This window comes from Cervus elaphus, chromosome 5 (assembly GCF_910594005.1).
Source record: "Cervus elaphus chromosome 5, mCerEla1.1, whole genome shotgun sequence".
NCBI classification, from domain to species: Eukaryota; Metazoa; Chordata; class Mammalia; order Artiodactyla; family Cervidae; genus Cervus; species Cervus elaphus.
In genome coordinates, this window is record NC_057819.1 from 5,453,355 (window position 1) to 5,469,648 (window position 16,294).

Below are 16,294 nucleotides of genomic sequence, written 5' to 3' on the forward strand. Positions count from 1 at the left end.
AGGGCTGTGGCACTCTGCATAGGAATCCTTTGGGACTGTTCTTTTTCTTTCTCCTGGTGATGTAGAAACCACTCAGCTCATATGCTGAGTTCTCTCCATTGTAATCACTAAGAAGCCCCACTCACAAATGGCTCCCCTTCTCTGCCAATGTGATGGCTTTTACAATGTTGTATAGCTAGGGTGACTATAGAATTTATCACTGGGCCAGTCTAGGATATAGGGTATCAAGTCACCCTATGTCTGGCATACATGTAAAGAACCTGATTGCTAAAATCAGATGTCCTGGCTTGGGATCCTAGCTATGCCACTTAATGACTTTGTGACCTTGGACGAGATGTTTAGTTGCCCTCTGCCTCAGTTTCTTCATCTGTGAAATGGGCATAATTTTAGCACCCATCTCCCAAGATGGCTATGAGGACTCAGTGAGTTAATATGTGTAAAGCCTTTGGAGCAATGCCTAACACATAATGTTCAAAATTGTTTTCATCATTGTCATCATCATAACTTTATATCATGTGTGGGAAGATGCTAAAAGAGAGATAAAAATGCTACTGAAATATGTAGTATTTCTTACCCTTCAGAATATTCTGATCTGTTGAAAGTTGAAGGTGGTTATCAGGGGCCAGCAATACATGTTGTTCTTTGATCTCATCATCTCTTTTTTTTTCCCCCCAACTTTTTTGAGATATAACTGATATTTAACATTGTATAGGTTTAAGGTGGATTGTGTGATTATTTGATACATATATATTGCAAAATGCTTCACCACAGTAAGGTTAGTTAGCATACCCTCCACCTCACGTAATTACCATTTTGTTGTTGTTGTGAGGTCATCAAAGCCCTACTCTTATAGCAAGTTTTAAGTATACAATACAGTATTGTTAACTTTAGTCATCAAGCTGTACATTAGATCCCCTGAACTTATTCATCTTCTAACTTAAAGCTTGTACCCTTGGACCCATCTCCCCATGCACCCCACTCTTCAGTCACTGGTAACCATCAGTATACTGTTTCTAGGAGTCTCATCTAAACCAGAACATTGACTGAGAACTGGCCCCAGATTCTAACTGTGCCGCACTGTTTACTCACTTTTGGAGTTAAGTCATTCAGTTTTGGACACCAAGAAAGGAAACACACAAACCAGCCTGATAAGCTCATGTTCTGTGGCTCAGAGATTGGCTGGACCGAGAGGGCCCCAGACTGAGCTCCGAGCCTCAGCTTTGTTTGGCAAGCTGCTTTCCCTTCCTGAGCCTTAATTTTCTCACATGCAAAAAGGAAAAAGCACCATATAATATCTTTGTTCTTTACAAGATGGTTTCTAGGCTTAAAATGTGAATATGAATGTGAAAATTCTTTGATGAGTGTTAGCTCAGGTGACTCAGTGGTAAAGAATCTGCCTGCAATGCAAGAGACACGAGCTCAATCCCTGAATTAGGAAGATCCCCCTGGAGAAGGAAATGGCAGCTCACCCCGGTATTCTTGCCTGGAGAATCCCATGGACAGAGGAGCTTGGCAGGCTACAGTCCATGGTGTTGCAAGGAGTTGGATACAACTGAGTGACTGAGCACACATTCACAGGTGCTAAATAAGAGTCCCATCACGTGACTGATGAACTGAGGACCTAGTAGTTACTGTAGGGGTTTTGTCTCGTGTTGCCGTGTAAGAAGGAGGTCATCCCGTGGCAGGAGCTTTAAGGAGCTTATTTTCTTGCGAACCTGAGCTCAGCCCACCTCAGAGCTGTGCCCTTCCACATTACTTAAACTTTCTGACCCTCTGGTTCCATCCTGAGGTGTTGTGAGGTGACCGCACTGGTAAGGTGGCTTCCAGGAGCCACACGGGTGCTCTCTGGCACCCTCGTGATGCCCTGTGCCCAACAGGCAGGGACTGCTCTGTGTGTTGGCTTCCTGCAGGCTGTGGGCCGCCCTCTGATGCATTTGTATTCCCAGGGCTTAGTGCTAGCTTGTTAATCTTTGATGCTGCATGAATTAATGAGTAGTGCTTAGCACATAGCAAGCACTCAGTAAATGGTACTGCTGTTAGTATGCTCCGAAGAGATTTGTCTCTTAAAAATCAGCTTACAGATGTCTCCACTCATCTCAATTAGCTGGATGTTAAAATGCAGACGTGGGTAAGGAATGACCATAATGCAGCAGTTTTTGGCTTTCCAGAAGGTTTTTACCAAAGAAAGACAACTGCCAGTTGTTTTGTAATGGTAAACCCAGAGTTTTGAGACTTTGACCAGCACTCTCAGCTCATAGTCTTGAAAGAGCTTGAAGGTATACCTGGTAGATTTCCAAACCATCTATTAAGCCTGGTAAAGCCATGGCTTTCTGGGATTCTCAGTGGGGAGGGAGACTGGCAGCCAGGAGATAGAAAAACCTGATCCTTGGTGTCAGACCAGACTGGGCTTGAATCATAGCTCTGCCATTTATGAACTGTGTGGCTTTGGGAAAGTTATATAACCTCTTCAGACTTCAATTTCTTCATCTGAAACAAGGAGTTAAGAGTAGAGCCTGCAGGGTGGGGCCAGGGGTAGAGCACTTGTGGGGATTAAACGGGCCGCTGTGTGTGGAGCGCCATGCACTGGGCCTGGCACACGGCGCAGGCTCAGACCGCGGCTGGCGTGGTGCTGAGAGCGCCTGCGCCTCGGGCCCTGCTGGCACCCCTGGCTGTATTCTCCTTCTTGCTTCTCTGCTCCTGTTCCCTCCTCCTCTGAGTGATGTCAAGGCTCTGGGGAAATGTAAAGCAGTTCTTCTCTATAGAAGACTTGAAGATTCCTCACCTAGACAGATGATTGGAGCTAGTTTCTGTTGTGCTCTGGGATTTGCTAGAAGAAAAGTTTCCTCCTATCCTGGTGAAAAAATAACTTTCTTCCCTTATATGGCTTTAAACTTGTGCTGAGCCTCTTTTTCCTGTTTTCACATTTTAGACCATCTATGTGATCTTGAAAAGCATTTTGTTTTCTTCTGAATATGTTTGTAATAATTGCAGAAGCAGTGCTGCGCTCAGAAAGTACACGCCTGACTTCCCGTCCGTCTCTGTGCTGGGGTTTTTCCCCTTTCCCCTCCTCTCTTCTCCCTCATTCATGGTGCACCTCGAGGAAAGGAGTCACACTAAATATTGCCAAGTGATAGCGGTCCTGCTTAACAAATATGTTTGCCTGTGTTTGTTCTCGTGCTCATTACTCCTTTTGGGGTATACACATGCATACATATGCCAGTGCTCTCAAGTTATATTTGAGAAGAAAGAATTCTTAGAATCACATTGGGAATGGTTGCTAAGCATGATCCAGCTGACTTTTCAGTTCTTTATTTCTGAAGTATTTCAGTGCTATGTTCTTTTTGGCTTTTTCTTGTTATGAATATTGACCCAAAGAGGACAGTTTTTTATTTCATTCATTTATCCGTTTACCCATCTATTCACCCATTCTTTCATCCATCTGTCCATGAAATAATTTTTGAACACCTCCCTGCCTAAGGCACCATTCTGCAAGATGAAACCCAGTGGGTTGGGAGTGAAGAGATGGGGTTTTAGTTCTGCCTCTGCCATTAACTCAGTTTCCACAGAAAGGAAAAGTAACATGGTAATTCAGAGAGCTCTCTCCCTCTGACATTTTGTAATATATCTCAAAAGAAAAGTCGACCACTGCCTGGGTGCTGTGATTGAAGGACATTTCACACCTCTTGAGAATCATGAAAAATGTACAGATGGCTCTGTTGTACGTTTAGGCACTTTAATTTATGTCAATATTCAAGCTTTCTCCACAAAGCTCACTTTATTCTGGGGAGTCTCATGGTGGTCATGGTGTTTATAAATGACAGTATGCCCATCATATCATTTTTGGCTTGTCTGATGGTTTCGCGCATGTTACATTTTGATTTTGTAAAACCATTAACAATGGTGGATAAGGAATGTCAGAAAAGTCCAATCCTGATTTCCCTTCTTTGCCTTTCTTTTGTTCTCTTTTTATGGCTCCAGTAACAGGAATTTTATTACAGCAGTTTGTGTCCTCAGCTCTTTTGCTGAGGCTCTGCATAATTTATGATCTAGATTCCAAAATGTTAGTGAATTGCTCCACCAGAAATAATGGAATGTGACAGCAATGGATTCCACATTCTTGGCCCAAATATTTGTGTCTGTGGTTTACAAGTCATTTCAGAGCACGATTGCTACACTGCTCAAGCTGTTACTGAGAATGAATTCTGACAAAAGAAGAGAATTGAGGCAATTATAAAAACACCAAATGGGTCTGTGTAGCAGTGTTGTGCTTACGAGTATCAGGAAGAAGCGCATATCTCCCTCCTGCCATGGTTCACCCCTCGATTCTCGGACCCACTGCTGAGTATTAGATATGTGATTTAGATCTCAGAGTGTCTCTTATGTGGAAGTCATACATGATGGGTGAACCAACATTTATGGTACACTCATTCTGCCTCAATAAAGTAGGAATGTGCCCTAATGATGTACCCTTGGAGGCATGTCTTCCTTTTTAAAGTTTTACCTTCCCAGGGTGATGACCCCAGAGCTCCATAATCTCTTTAATTCTTTTTTGTTGAAATTATTTTTATTAGGTGTATCTTCCAGCTATTTCAGAAAGATCTGAAAATAGAGCCTGTGTTAAATGTAAAATTATTTAAATGACCAAAAATTGCAGTTACTTTAGAAGTTCTGAAGAGACTCTTTTGGTATAATAAATGAATCCCTTGCTCTCATGTTGATGTGGCTTTTGTTGGTGAGTCAGGATAAGTTTAGTGGTTGTGGGATTGACTGTAAGAAGGATCTGGGAGGTTTGTTTGGTATTAAATTGTCCTTTGTATGGAAAAATAAGATAGAAATCACCTTACCAGATTGGTGGACTCTTGATGTATAGTGATTCCTGTGATGAAGGACACAGGTGTGTGGACGGGAGTGCTGGCACAGGTGTAAAGTGTCCTCCTCTCCTGGGACACAGGGGCTCTTTTCTTGTGGAGACAGGTTGGTGAGTTGTGTCCACAGTCGACTGGAACCCTTACTCTATGACCTTACCACCCAGAACATGGACAGAACAGTGAAACAGAATGTGTACATGTGGATGTATATACATGTCTGCTTTCTTACTATACCCTCCAGTGAGTTGTGATGAAAAACACAAACATTTAGTTTAGTTTGTTCTTTGTTTAATATTTAGTGAGCACCACATCTCAGGTACTGTTCTAGACACTGGAGATGAAACAGTGAATACAACAACAACAGAAAATCTCTGCTTAGCTTATATTCTAATACAGGAGAAGTGGTTTTAAATAAATAAGTACTGTGAAGGAACTAAGCTGGGAAGGGGGATAGAAAATGACAGCAAATGGATGGAGAAGAAGGGAGTCACGTGCCAGCTGGGGTATTTTGGGTGGTGAGGTCAAAGAAGACCTCTATGAGGGGCTGACATTTGCACAGAAACCTGAGTGAAGCAGAGTGAACTTCAGAGTGAGCCAAACTTGGGTTTGAATTCCATCATTGTAACTTGCTCACTGTTAGACCTCTCTTAAGTCAGTTCCATCTTCTTGCTTGCAGGAACGTGTTTGGTGTTTATTGATTCTATTCTCCTTTTTGTCTTCTTTTGCACTTGAAAATTAAATACAGCTTTGTGTTCTCTGACCATGGGGATTAACCCAGGATTTACAGTATCTACAGTAATCATCAGTGGGCTTCCCCAGTGGCTCAGCAGTAAAGAATCTGCCTATAGACAAATGGACAAGGAAGTGATGGTACATATACACTGTGGAATATCACTCAGCCATAGAAAGGAACATGTTTGAGTCAGTTCTGATGAGGTGGATGAAGCTGGAGACTATTACACAGAGTGAAGTGAGTCAGAGAGACAAATACTGTATATTAATATGCATATATATGGAATTTGAAAAGTGGTAACGACGACCCTACATGCAAGGTAGCAAAAGAGACACAGATGTAAAGAACAGACTTTCGGATTCTTTGGGAGAAGGCGGGGGTGGGATGATATGAGAGAAGAGCATGGAAACATGTACATTACTGTGTAAAACAGATGACCAGTGCGAGTTTGATGCGTGAAGCAGGGCACTCAAGCTGGTGCCCTGGGAAAACCCAGAGGGATGGGGTGGGGAGGGAGGTGGGAGGGTGGTTCAGGATGGGGGGGACACAGGAGCACCTGTGGCTGATTCATGTTGATGTATGGAAAGAAACAATCACAATATTGTAAAGTAATTATCCTCCAATTAAAAAAAAAAAGAATCCGTCTGCAATACAGGAGACCTGGGTTTGATCCCTGGGTTGGGAAGATCCCCTGAAGATGGGAAAGGCTACCCACTCCAGTATTCTTGCCTGGAGAAGCCCATGGACAGAGGAGCCTGGCAGGCTACAGTCTATGAGGTTGCAAAGAATTGGACACACACACCCGTGTGTAAAATTTTCCAATTAAAATTTAAGAATCTGATCTGAAAAAATGTTTTCCTAATTTATTAACTTATATGAATAAATATCCAAAGGACTTGGAAAAATTAATTATAGTTAATCACACTTTTAAATGATCTTTGCCTTTATTGAAAAGAAGGAGGTTACATGAAATTGGCCATCTCTGAAAAGTCCAGACCTATGGGTACATTACACTACATGCCTGCAGTCCCATAAAACCCTTCTGGGGGAGTTTTAATAGGATAGAGATCTTAACTTCTTAGAACTCTACATGGGACAGTGGGTGGCATGAATGTTGACCTAAGTGGGAAGTAATAGAAAAGTTCTCCAGTTAAAGTTTCTAATGCGGTGTGTTCCGGAGACTGTGATCTGAGTGGGATTGATGTGGACAGCATTACTGTCAGTTCATAGCAACGTTACAGGCTTCCTTAGAGAAGGAATCCGCTGGGACCTTATTAGTTCTAGAGCCACTAGCTGCTCTGGGGAGAGATACAAAGACGCATCAGCCTCTAGGCTGTGTCTGTTTTACATCAAGTTTCCTCTCAGGGAGCAATAAAGCACACAGCTCTGTCCTGGCAAGACTTCCAGCTGGAGGAGCCCCTGAATTCAGAACATTTGGTCATCATGGTCCGCTGCTGTAACACTCTGTATTTGTGCGGTGCTTTATGAATTACTTCATTTTGTCCCCATTAACAACCCTGCAGAGACTCAGGGCAGACCCTCTTGCCCTGGTGGGTGGAGAATTCACATGTCCAAGATCACCCAAGAAGCCAGGACTACACCAAGCTTATGGAAGCTTCCCCAGGGCCACCATGCAGGGGAGGACCACCCTCCTTGGTACAGGAGCTGCTGACCTATGGCAGGTCCTTCTAAGGAGTGAGTCCTCCGGGGTTATGTCTGTGTGGTGATCATGGGGACATGTGGGAGGTGAGCCAGGCGAGCAGAGAAAGGAGGTCTGGCTCAAGGCCTGAAACCAAAGAGAACCCTGCAGGGGAGATGGCACCCGAGAGCAGAACATGTGTCCCTGGAACACGAGGATCCCAGATTTCCGAGCTGGAGAGGGGCTGTATCATCCAGTCCCCTTAATGTTTAGAGAAACAAAGCAAAGTGAAATAGAACCGCAGCTCAGGGGAGCTGAGGGGTTTAAATCGCAGAGCTGGCTTGAGGCCAAGCAGTGTGAGAGCCTGGTACTTCTAACGCCTGGGCAAACAGATTTCTTAGTATTTTCCTTCCTCATATCAGACTTCCTTGCCTTAATCCCTTTCTACAACAGAAAGCCCTTTAATTTTTTAGTTTCGTATTTTAAAGTTGTTCATCCAGTGCTCACAGTTCCTAAAAGCCCTGATGAAAATGCCTTTAATTGAAATGAGCAGTGATTGAGGCCATCCTGTCCTTGTTACCGTGGGTTTATCCTCCTTCCCACCATCTCCTCGGTGCGTGACTGTGCCGTAGAAAGAGCTGACTGGGGCCTGGAGGCAGTTGCTCACTGCACAGAACCGTGTTTTGTTTTCTGGTGTTTCTTGTATCTCAGTGTGCTGTTCTTATTTCTTTCCATGTCTCTCCTCCCCTCTAGGCTGTGAGCTCCTTAAAGGCCTGGTAGCAGGCCTTTGGAGTCTGTGGATACTGGTGTATATGACTCTCAGAAGGCGTTCATTAAATGCGCTTCTTCTGGTAGCAGGTTAATACTGCATCTCCCTCAGTCCCCTCAACTCCACCCCCTCAAACTCAGGACAAAGGCAGTGGTTCTGTAATCCTAATAGTTAACAGACAGGAAACACTGCAGCCTCATGATTCATGCTTATGTTTGTTTTTTTAAGTATCTGTATTTTCAGAAGTACTGGTCATTGTTATTCTTTGTTCATTTGAACTAGCCGCTGTTTTTGTTTGTATCTTTGGGAGTTCGGTTCAACAGTATTGATTTCCTCTTAATGAAATAGAAGCCACCTCAGATCTTTCTTGCATATTGAGTTATGTTTTGGTGTTTAGGAGAGAGAACGCCGCCTAATGATGAAGAGTTCAGGCTGTGGAGTCGGAGGGGCACAGGGTTGCCCATATCCTGCTTGTGAGGTTATCTCTGAGCAAGTTGTTAGGCCTTGGTTGGTCTTGGGATTTTCCCTAACTGTTGAAGCCAAAGCTGCTTTGACAAAATCGGTGTCATCACAGTTCAGAAGAGCAGTGAGGCCTGGGTTGTCTCCTGTGATCACCATGCAGATGCACAGCTGGGCTTCTGCCAGAGCAGGAGTCTTCGTGGTGACACGGAGTAGGAGGAAGGATACAGAAGAACAGACTTTTAGCCTCTTATTTGATTGGTTATTAAAACTTCCCTCATGCAAATACTTATAAACAGTCTTTCAGTGTTTTTAAAAATTTGTGGCAGAAAGAGATTTATCGGAGCATTTGAAGAGTTTTGGATCTCATTTCTCAAGAGTCTAGCAGTACATCCCTTTACCCTTTATTTATAAAAGCAGAGAGTTCTGACAGTTTTTGACCGTATCTTGAGATTCTAGTGATTTCTATGTCAGATATTTGTTTGATCCTGACTCTGGCTGGTTCATACTATAGTTTATTCCACAGACTGAGTTGGAAAGTGTTTAAGGAGAGTGGGGGTTTAAAATGTGTCCACAGATTCACTGATACTTCTCCCTCCCAAGTAGAGTCTTAATCGCCTTCCCTGGAATGTGGACCAGACTTAATAACCCTTATGAAGAATAGAACATGAGAGAAGTGATGCTATATGACTTCTGAGGCAAGGTTACAGAAAGACGACAACGTCCACTTGGCTCCTTCCCTCTTGCAGCACTCACTGTGGGGGACGTCAGCTATTCACCGTGAGGATGCTCATACTTAACCTCTCAGGAGACAGACATGGGTGTTCTCCCTCCAGACCATGAAGGGGCCTGCAGGAGAATTACTCCTAGTGCTTGAGGTACATGCAGGCACGGGAGTCGCATTCTGCAGACCCATATCTGACTAAATAGTGAACTTGCTGGTCTACTATCTGTACCTTCCTGAAAGGGAGAGGAGACAGATGGAGACAGGGCCAGCAGTGAAGAGCGGCACTCCTGTGTTGGCAGGTCAGGCATGCACCAGTGTCCAGTGGCCCAGGGAGAGGAGAAGTTGGTTTGAGACAGCTGTCCAGAACCACTCCCAGGAGGGCTGCCTCTGACGAGCAAACTCTAGCAGCACAAGGCTCTGGAGTGTGACTGTGGAGGGAATCCAAGAGAGGGTTCCCACATCAGGGAGCTGTGCAGTGGGTATATCTCCCCCCAGAGCTCCAGAGAACTTGTACAAGACCCTTACAAATGAGGGTGGCAGTTGGATGCCTATGTACAGGTAGCAGCAGTAGCCAGTGTTCAGCAAAAAGCCTGCAGTCATCAAGAGAATACTGGGTAAGCTTCCCTGGTGGCTCAGACGGTAAAGAATCTGCCTGCAGTGGGGGAGACCCTGGTTTGATTCCTGGGTCGGGATGTTTCCCTGGAGAAGGGAATGGCAGCCCACTCCAGTATTCTTGCCTGGAGAATTCCATGGACAGAGGAGCCTGGCCGGCTACAGTCCGTGGGGTTGCAAAGAGTTGGACACAACTGAGCAACTAACACTTTAACTTCACACTAAGAGTCACCCATCCCTTCCCAAATCTCCTAGTTCAGTACGCCGGGGAGTGAGAGGAAGGGAGAAGAACTTCTCCACCAGCTGGTTTCCAGCAGAACAGCAGACTTTCCTCTGTGCTACTTATGGTTAAAGTGGTGTGCTGAACTTTCCCAGCTTCCTTGACATGGAAGTGTTACTGCTTCTAGCCAATGAAATGTGAGACCATGGAAAGCGCTCATGCAGTTCTTCCGTGTCTGTTTTCCTGCTGCAGCCGCTGGGGTGGTGGGTGTGCAGAACGCAGCCTCCTGCTGACTCACCTGGGACAGGCAGAGTGGGCGGGAGACACGTGGTGAACCTGAGGCCAGGCTGTGCTTGGTGAGAGCGTGACTCAGCCCGCCCTGATTAACACAAGCAGGGCACAGACATGGAGTGTCCTCGTGTTAGACATTGCCCTGGACAGTTGGAGCTCAGCTGAGATGGCAGGCTTTGAATTTGAGGTCTGTGCAGCCGAGTCCAGCTTTAGAGAGCCCGCTGCTCTAAGCTGAGCCAGTGCCAGTCCATGAGCTATCTATTCCTTGTCCACAAGAAGATAAGGAAAGAAAGCAAGGGTAAGCATTTTGAAACTTTTATAGCAATTGGACATTGCTGTGATATTTCATTGTCTTATAATAGTATTAGTTTGCAGTTGATTATAAAAAGCAAAGAATACCCAAACTGGCCCTTCACCAAGATAATTTTAGAAGTACTACTTTATAGTATATTCTATCAGTCTTAGATATAGTTAAAAGAGTAATCAATTTTGGAATTGTTTCTTTTTTGGATTTATTCCATATGTCCATTCTGTTTTAAGTCTTCTTGATCTTTTTTTTGGAAATGACTCAAATACAATAACAATTTCAGCAGTGATATCAGGATGTAAATCTCCATAGTTCCTCCCCTTCACTTTCAAATTTGGATTCATCTTTTTATTCCTCTTCCTCTCAGGTTCTCCTTCCTTAACTCCATTTACTTATCAACCACCCTAGATCTGCCTTCTCCCCCCCCCCACCTTTTAAATTTCTTTTGCTAAAGTCTCAATGATTTTCTAAATGTCAGATCTGTCAACCTCGCCTTGTACTTCATTTATTTGAGCTCCCCTCCATGTCTGCATCACTGACACCCTTTCTCGGATTCCTCCTTCACTTGGCTTCCAAAGCCCTTCTTAGCCTTGGGGTTTTATTTATCAACAACTCTGCCTAGCAAAAACTGGGCATAAATCATTAGAGTAAAATTTTTGAAATTTAGTTCATGAATGGATTTAATAACCAACTGTGCTTATTTTGTAAAGAATTCTTTTGTAATGTGAATAAGAGTCATCTTAGCTTTAAATTGTAAGTTTTAAAAAATTATAGTGTTTTTTGTTTGGAAAGCAAACACACACACACACGCACACATGCACACAGAGTAACATCACCTATTTCACTCTTAATTTCTCTTCACTCCAAAGCATGAATGATACTGTGTCTTCATTTTAAAACATTTCAATTTCATTTGATTTACTCCAGTCATCACTCTCTGAGTGCTTTCCATTGGTTAAGCACAGGCACTTAACTCCTTACTCAGTTCAGTTTAGTCGCTCAGTCGTGTACGACTCTTTGTGACCCCATGGACTGTATAATGCCAGGCTTCCCTGTCCATCACCAACTCCCAGGGTTTACTCAAACTCATCTCCATTGAGTCGGTGATACCATCCAACCATCCATCCTCTATCATCCCCTCTCTTCCTGCCTTCAGTCTTTTCCAGCATCAGGGTCTTTTCCAATAAGTCAGTTCTTTGCATCAGGTGGCCAAAGTATTGGTGTTTCAGCTTCGCTTTCAGTCCTTCCAATGAATATTCAGGACTGATTTCCTTTAGGATGGACTGGTTGGATCTCCTTGCAGTCCAAGGGACTCTCAAGAGTCTTCTCCAACACCACAGATCAAAAGCATCAATTCTTCGGTGCTCAGTTTTCTTTATATTCCAAGCCTCACATCCATACATGACTACTGGAAAAACCATAGCTTTGACTAGACAGACCTTTGTTGGCAAAGTAATGTCTCTGTGTTCTAATATGCTGTCTAGGTTGGTCATTATTATTATTATTATTTTTTTTGATCATTACTTTTATTTGAAGGAGCAAGCGTCTTTTAATTTCATGGCTGCAGTCACCATCTGCAGTGATTTTGGAGCCCCCCAAAATAGAGTCTGCCTCTGTTTCCATTGTTTCCCCATCTATTTGCCATTAAGTGATGGGACCAGATGCCATAATCTTAGTTTTCTTTTTCACTCTCCTCTTTCATTTTTATCAAGAAGCTGTTTAGTTCTTCTTCACTTTCTGCCATAAGGGTAGTGTCATCTGCATATCTGAGGTTATTAATATTTCTCCCGGAAATCTTGATTCCAGCTTGTGCTTTATCCAGTCCAGTGTTTCTCATGATATACTCTGCATATAAGTTAAATAAGCAGGGTGACAATATATAGGCTTGACGTACTCCTTTCCTGATTTGGAACCAGTCTGTTGTTCCATGTCTGGTTCTAACTGTTGCTTCCTGACCTGCATACAGGCTTCTCAAGAGGCAGGTCAGGTGGTCTGGTATTCCCATCTCTTTCAGAATTTTCCACAGTTTATTGTGATCCACACAGTCAAAGGCATTGACATAGTCAATTAGGCAGAAATAGATGTTTTTCTGGAACTGTCTTGCTTTTTCAATGATCCAACGGATGTTGGCAATTTGATCTCTGGTTCCTCTGCCTTTTCTAAAACCAGCTTGAATATCTGGAAGTTCATGGTTCACATACTGTTGAAGCCTGGCTTGGAGAATTTTGAGCATTACTTTGCTAGCATGTGAGATGAATGCAATTGTGTGGTAGTCTGAGCATTCCTTGACATTGCCTTTCTTAGGGATTGGAATGAAAACTGACCTTTTCCAGTCCTGTGGCCACTGTTGAGTTTTCCAAATTTACTGGCATATTGAATGCAGCACTTTCACAGCATCATCTTTTAGGATTTGAAATAACTCAACTGGGATTCCATCAACTCCACTAGCTTTGTTCATAGTGATGCTTCCTAAGGCCCACTTGACTTCACATTCCAGGATGCCTGGCTCTAGGTGAGTGATCACACCATTGGGATTATCTAGGTCGTGAAGATCTTTTTTGTATCATTCTTCTGTGTATTCTTGCCACCTTTTCTTAATATCTTCTGCTTCTGTTAGGTCCATGCCATTTCTGTCCTTTATTGCACCCATCTTTGCATGAAATGTTCCTTGGTATCTCTAATTTTCTTGAAGAGAGCGCTAGTCTTTCCCATTATATTGTTTTCCTCTATTTCTTTGCATTGATCGCTGAGGAAGGCTTTCTTATCTCTCCTTGCTATTCTTTGGAAATCTGCATTCAAATGGGTATATCTTTCCTTTTCTCCGTTGCCTTTTGCTTCTCTTCTTTTCACAGCTATTTGTAAGGCCTTCTCAGACAACCATTTTGCCTTTTTGCATTTCTTTTTCTTGGGGGGATGGCCTTGATCTCTGCCTCCTGTACGATGTCACAAACCTTCCGTCCATGGTTCTTCAGGCACTCTATCAGATCTAATCCCTTGAATCTATTTGTCACTTCCACTGTATAATTGTAAGGGATTTGATTTAGGCCATACCTGAATGGTCTAGTGGTTTTCCCCACTTTCTTCAATTTAAGTCTGAGTTTGGCAACAAGGAGTTCATGATCTAAGCCACAGTCAGCTCCCAGTCTTGTTTTTGCTGACTCTATAGAGCTTGTCCATCTTTGGCTGCAAAGAATATAATCAGTCTGATTATGGTATTGACCATCTGGTGATGTCCATGTGTAGAGTCTTCTCTTATGCTGTTGGAAGAGGGTGTTTGCTATGACCAGTGCATTCTCTGAGAAAAACTCTTTTAGCCTTTGCCCTGCTTCATTCTGTACTCCAAGGCCAAATTTGCCTGTTATTCCAGGTGTTTCTTGATTTCCTACTTTTGCATTCCAGTCCCCTATAATGAAAAGGACATCTTTTTTGGGTGTTAGTTCTAGAAGGTCTTGTAGCTTCTTTAGCATTACTGGTTGGGGCATAGACTTGGATTACTCTCATAATGAATGGTTTGCCCTGGAAATGAACAGAGATTATCCTGTCATTTTTGAGATTGCATCCAGGTACTTGCATTTCAGACTCTTTTGTTGACTATGATGGCTACTCCATTTCTTCTAAGGGATTCTTGCCCACAGTAGTAGATATAATGGTCACCTGAGTTAAATTCACCCATTCCAGTCCATTTTAATTTGCTGATTCCTAAAGTGTCAATGTTCACTCTTGCCATCTCCTGTTTGACCACTTCCAATTTGCCTTGATTCATGGATCTAACATTCCGGGTTCCTATGCAGTATTGCTCTTTATAGCATCAGACTTGACTTCCATCACCAGTCACACCCACAACTGGATGTTGTTTTTGCTTTGGCTCCATCTCTTCATTCTTTCCACTGATCTCCCGTAGCATATTGGGCACCTACCGACCTGGGGAGTTCATCTTTCAGTATCCTATCTTTTTGCCTTTTCATACTGTTCATGAGGTTCTCAAGGCAAGAATACTGAAGTGGTTTGCCATTCCCTTCTCCAGTGGACCATGTTTTGTCAGAACTCTCCACCATGACCCATCTGTCTTGGGTGGCCCTACACGGCATGGCTTATAGTTTCACTGAGTTAGACAAGGCCGTGGTCCATGTGATCAGCTTGGTTAGTTTTCTGTGATTGTGGTTTTCAGTCTGTCTGCCGTCTGGTGGAGGGTAAGATTCTTTGCTGGATAATAAGGATAATTCCTTATTAGTGAGGTGAAATGGCTCATCAAGATTGCATCACCAACTCCTGCTTCTAGGGAATGGAATAGATATACTTTCCAAAAACTCTAAGCATTATGTATTTGCTTACATATATGCATATGTATGAAACAAGCATAAGAATGCTCAGAAAGGTAGAAAAAATAAGGTCGACCAGTAGGGACCTCAGGACCCAAAGAATGACAAGGTAATAAGCTGCATGGTAGTGAGTTCCTTTAGAAGGCAAAGTGGAGAAAACTGGACTTCTCCCTACATCTGGCAGTGACAAGATGGTATCATACCCTTCACCCACCAGAGGATGACCTGGTGATATCAGAGGAGATCTGCTAAAACATAAGATTAAAATTAGGTCCAGAATATTATAATAATTAAAAAGACCAGGTTTCAGTTGGAACCCACTCATTAAGAACCAGGAAAATCTCAAACTTAATGAGAAGAGATAAGAGACAGTGACATTGTGATGGCACATTTGCTAGAATTATCTCGCAAAGATTTTTAAAGCAAATATCACAGAAGTGTTTCAGTGAGCAATTATGAACATTCTTGAAACACATGGAAAAAATGAAAAGCCTTGGCAAAGAAAGAGAAGGTATAAAGAAGAACCAAATGGAAATTTAGAACTGAAAAATACAGTAACTGAAATAAAAATCTCAACAGATGAACTCAGTAGCAGAAAGGGGAAGACATAGGAAAGAATCAATGAACTTGAAGATACGACAGTAGAAATTATCCAGTCTGAGCAACACAGAGAAAATAGACTGGGGGAAAAAATGAACAGAACCTTGGAGACATGTGGAACTATAACAAAAGATCCAACATTTGTGTTGTTTGAGCCCTGGAACAAGGAGAGAGGGGCTGAAAGTGAATATGAAGAAATAAAAGCTGAAAATTTCTTGAAACTGACAAGAAATATAAACATACAGATTTAAAAGCTGAGCAAACTCCATAGAAAAAAATCCAGAAAGAAATCTATACCAAGTCACATCCTAGTCAAACTTCACAAAACTAAAGAAAAATAAAAATTTCTTGAAAGCAACCAGACCATATGTATCCTGGGCCATGAAACAAAACTCAGCAAATGTAAAATAATTGATATCACAGAATGTTCTCTGACCATAATGGAACCAAACTAGAAATCAATAACAGAAAGACAGGTAAAAAATAAAAAGTCTTCAAACAGTTGGAAACTAAACACTTTTAAATGATAAGTGGATTAAAGAGAAAGTCTTAAAGAAAATGAAAAAGTACATTAAACTGGATGAAAATGCAACATATAATTTGTGCTGAGAGGGAAATTTATAGCACTAAATAAATATTTAAGTTAGATAAGAGGGAAAATCTCAAGTCAATAATGTAAGCTCCTCCTGAAGAAACTGCGAAAACAAAGGCAAAATAAACCTAAAACAATCCAGAGGAAAGAAATAATAA

The 16,294-nt window shown here is 42.6% G+C and overlaps 1 protein-coding gene across 9 annotated transcripts in view; it reads left to right on the forward strand.

Annotated features, from left to right (window-relative positions):
• Positions 1 to 16,294, forward strand: part of TTC28 (tetratricopeptide repeat domain 28) — a 575,247-nt gene that overhangs the window by 433,395 nt on the left and 125,558 nt on the right. The window contains exon 1 of one of the 9 annotated variants that reach the window (XM_043901466.1): positions 10,179 to 10,616. The exons of the other annotated variants lie outside the window; for them this stretch is intronic. Within the exon in view, the coding sequence (XP_043757401.1) occupies positions 10,568 to 10,616 (49 nt within the window). The 5' untranslated portion in view covers positions 10,179 to 10,567. Of the gene's footprint in view, positions 1 to 10,178; positions 10,617 to 16,294 lie in introns of those variants that run through there. 9 annotated transcript variants of the gene reach the window in all.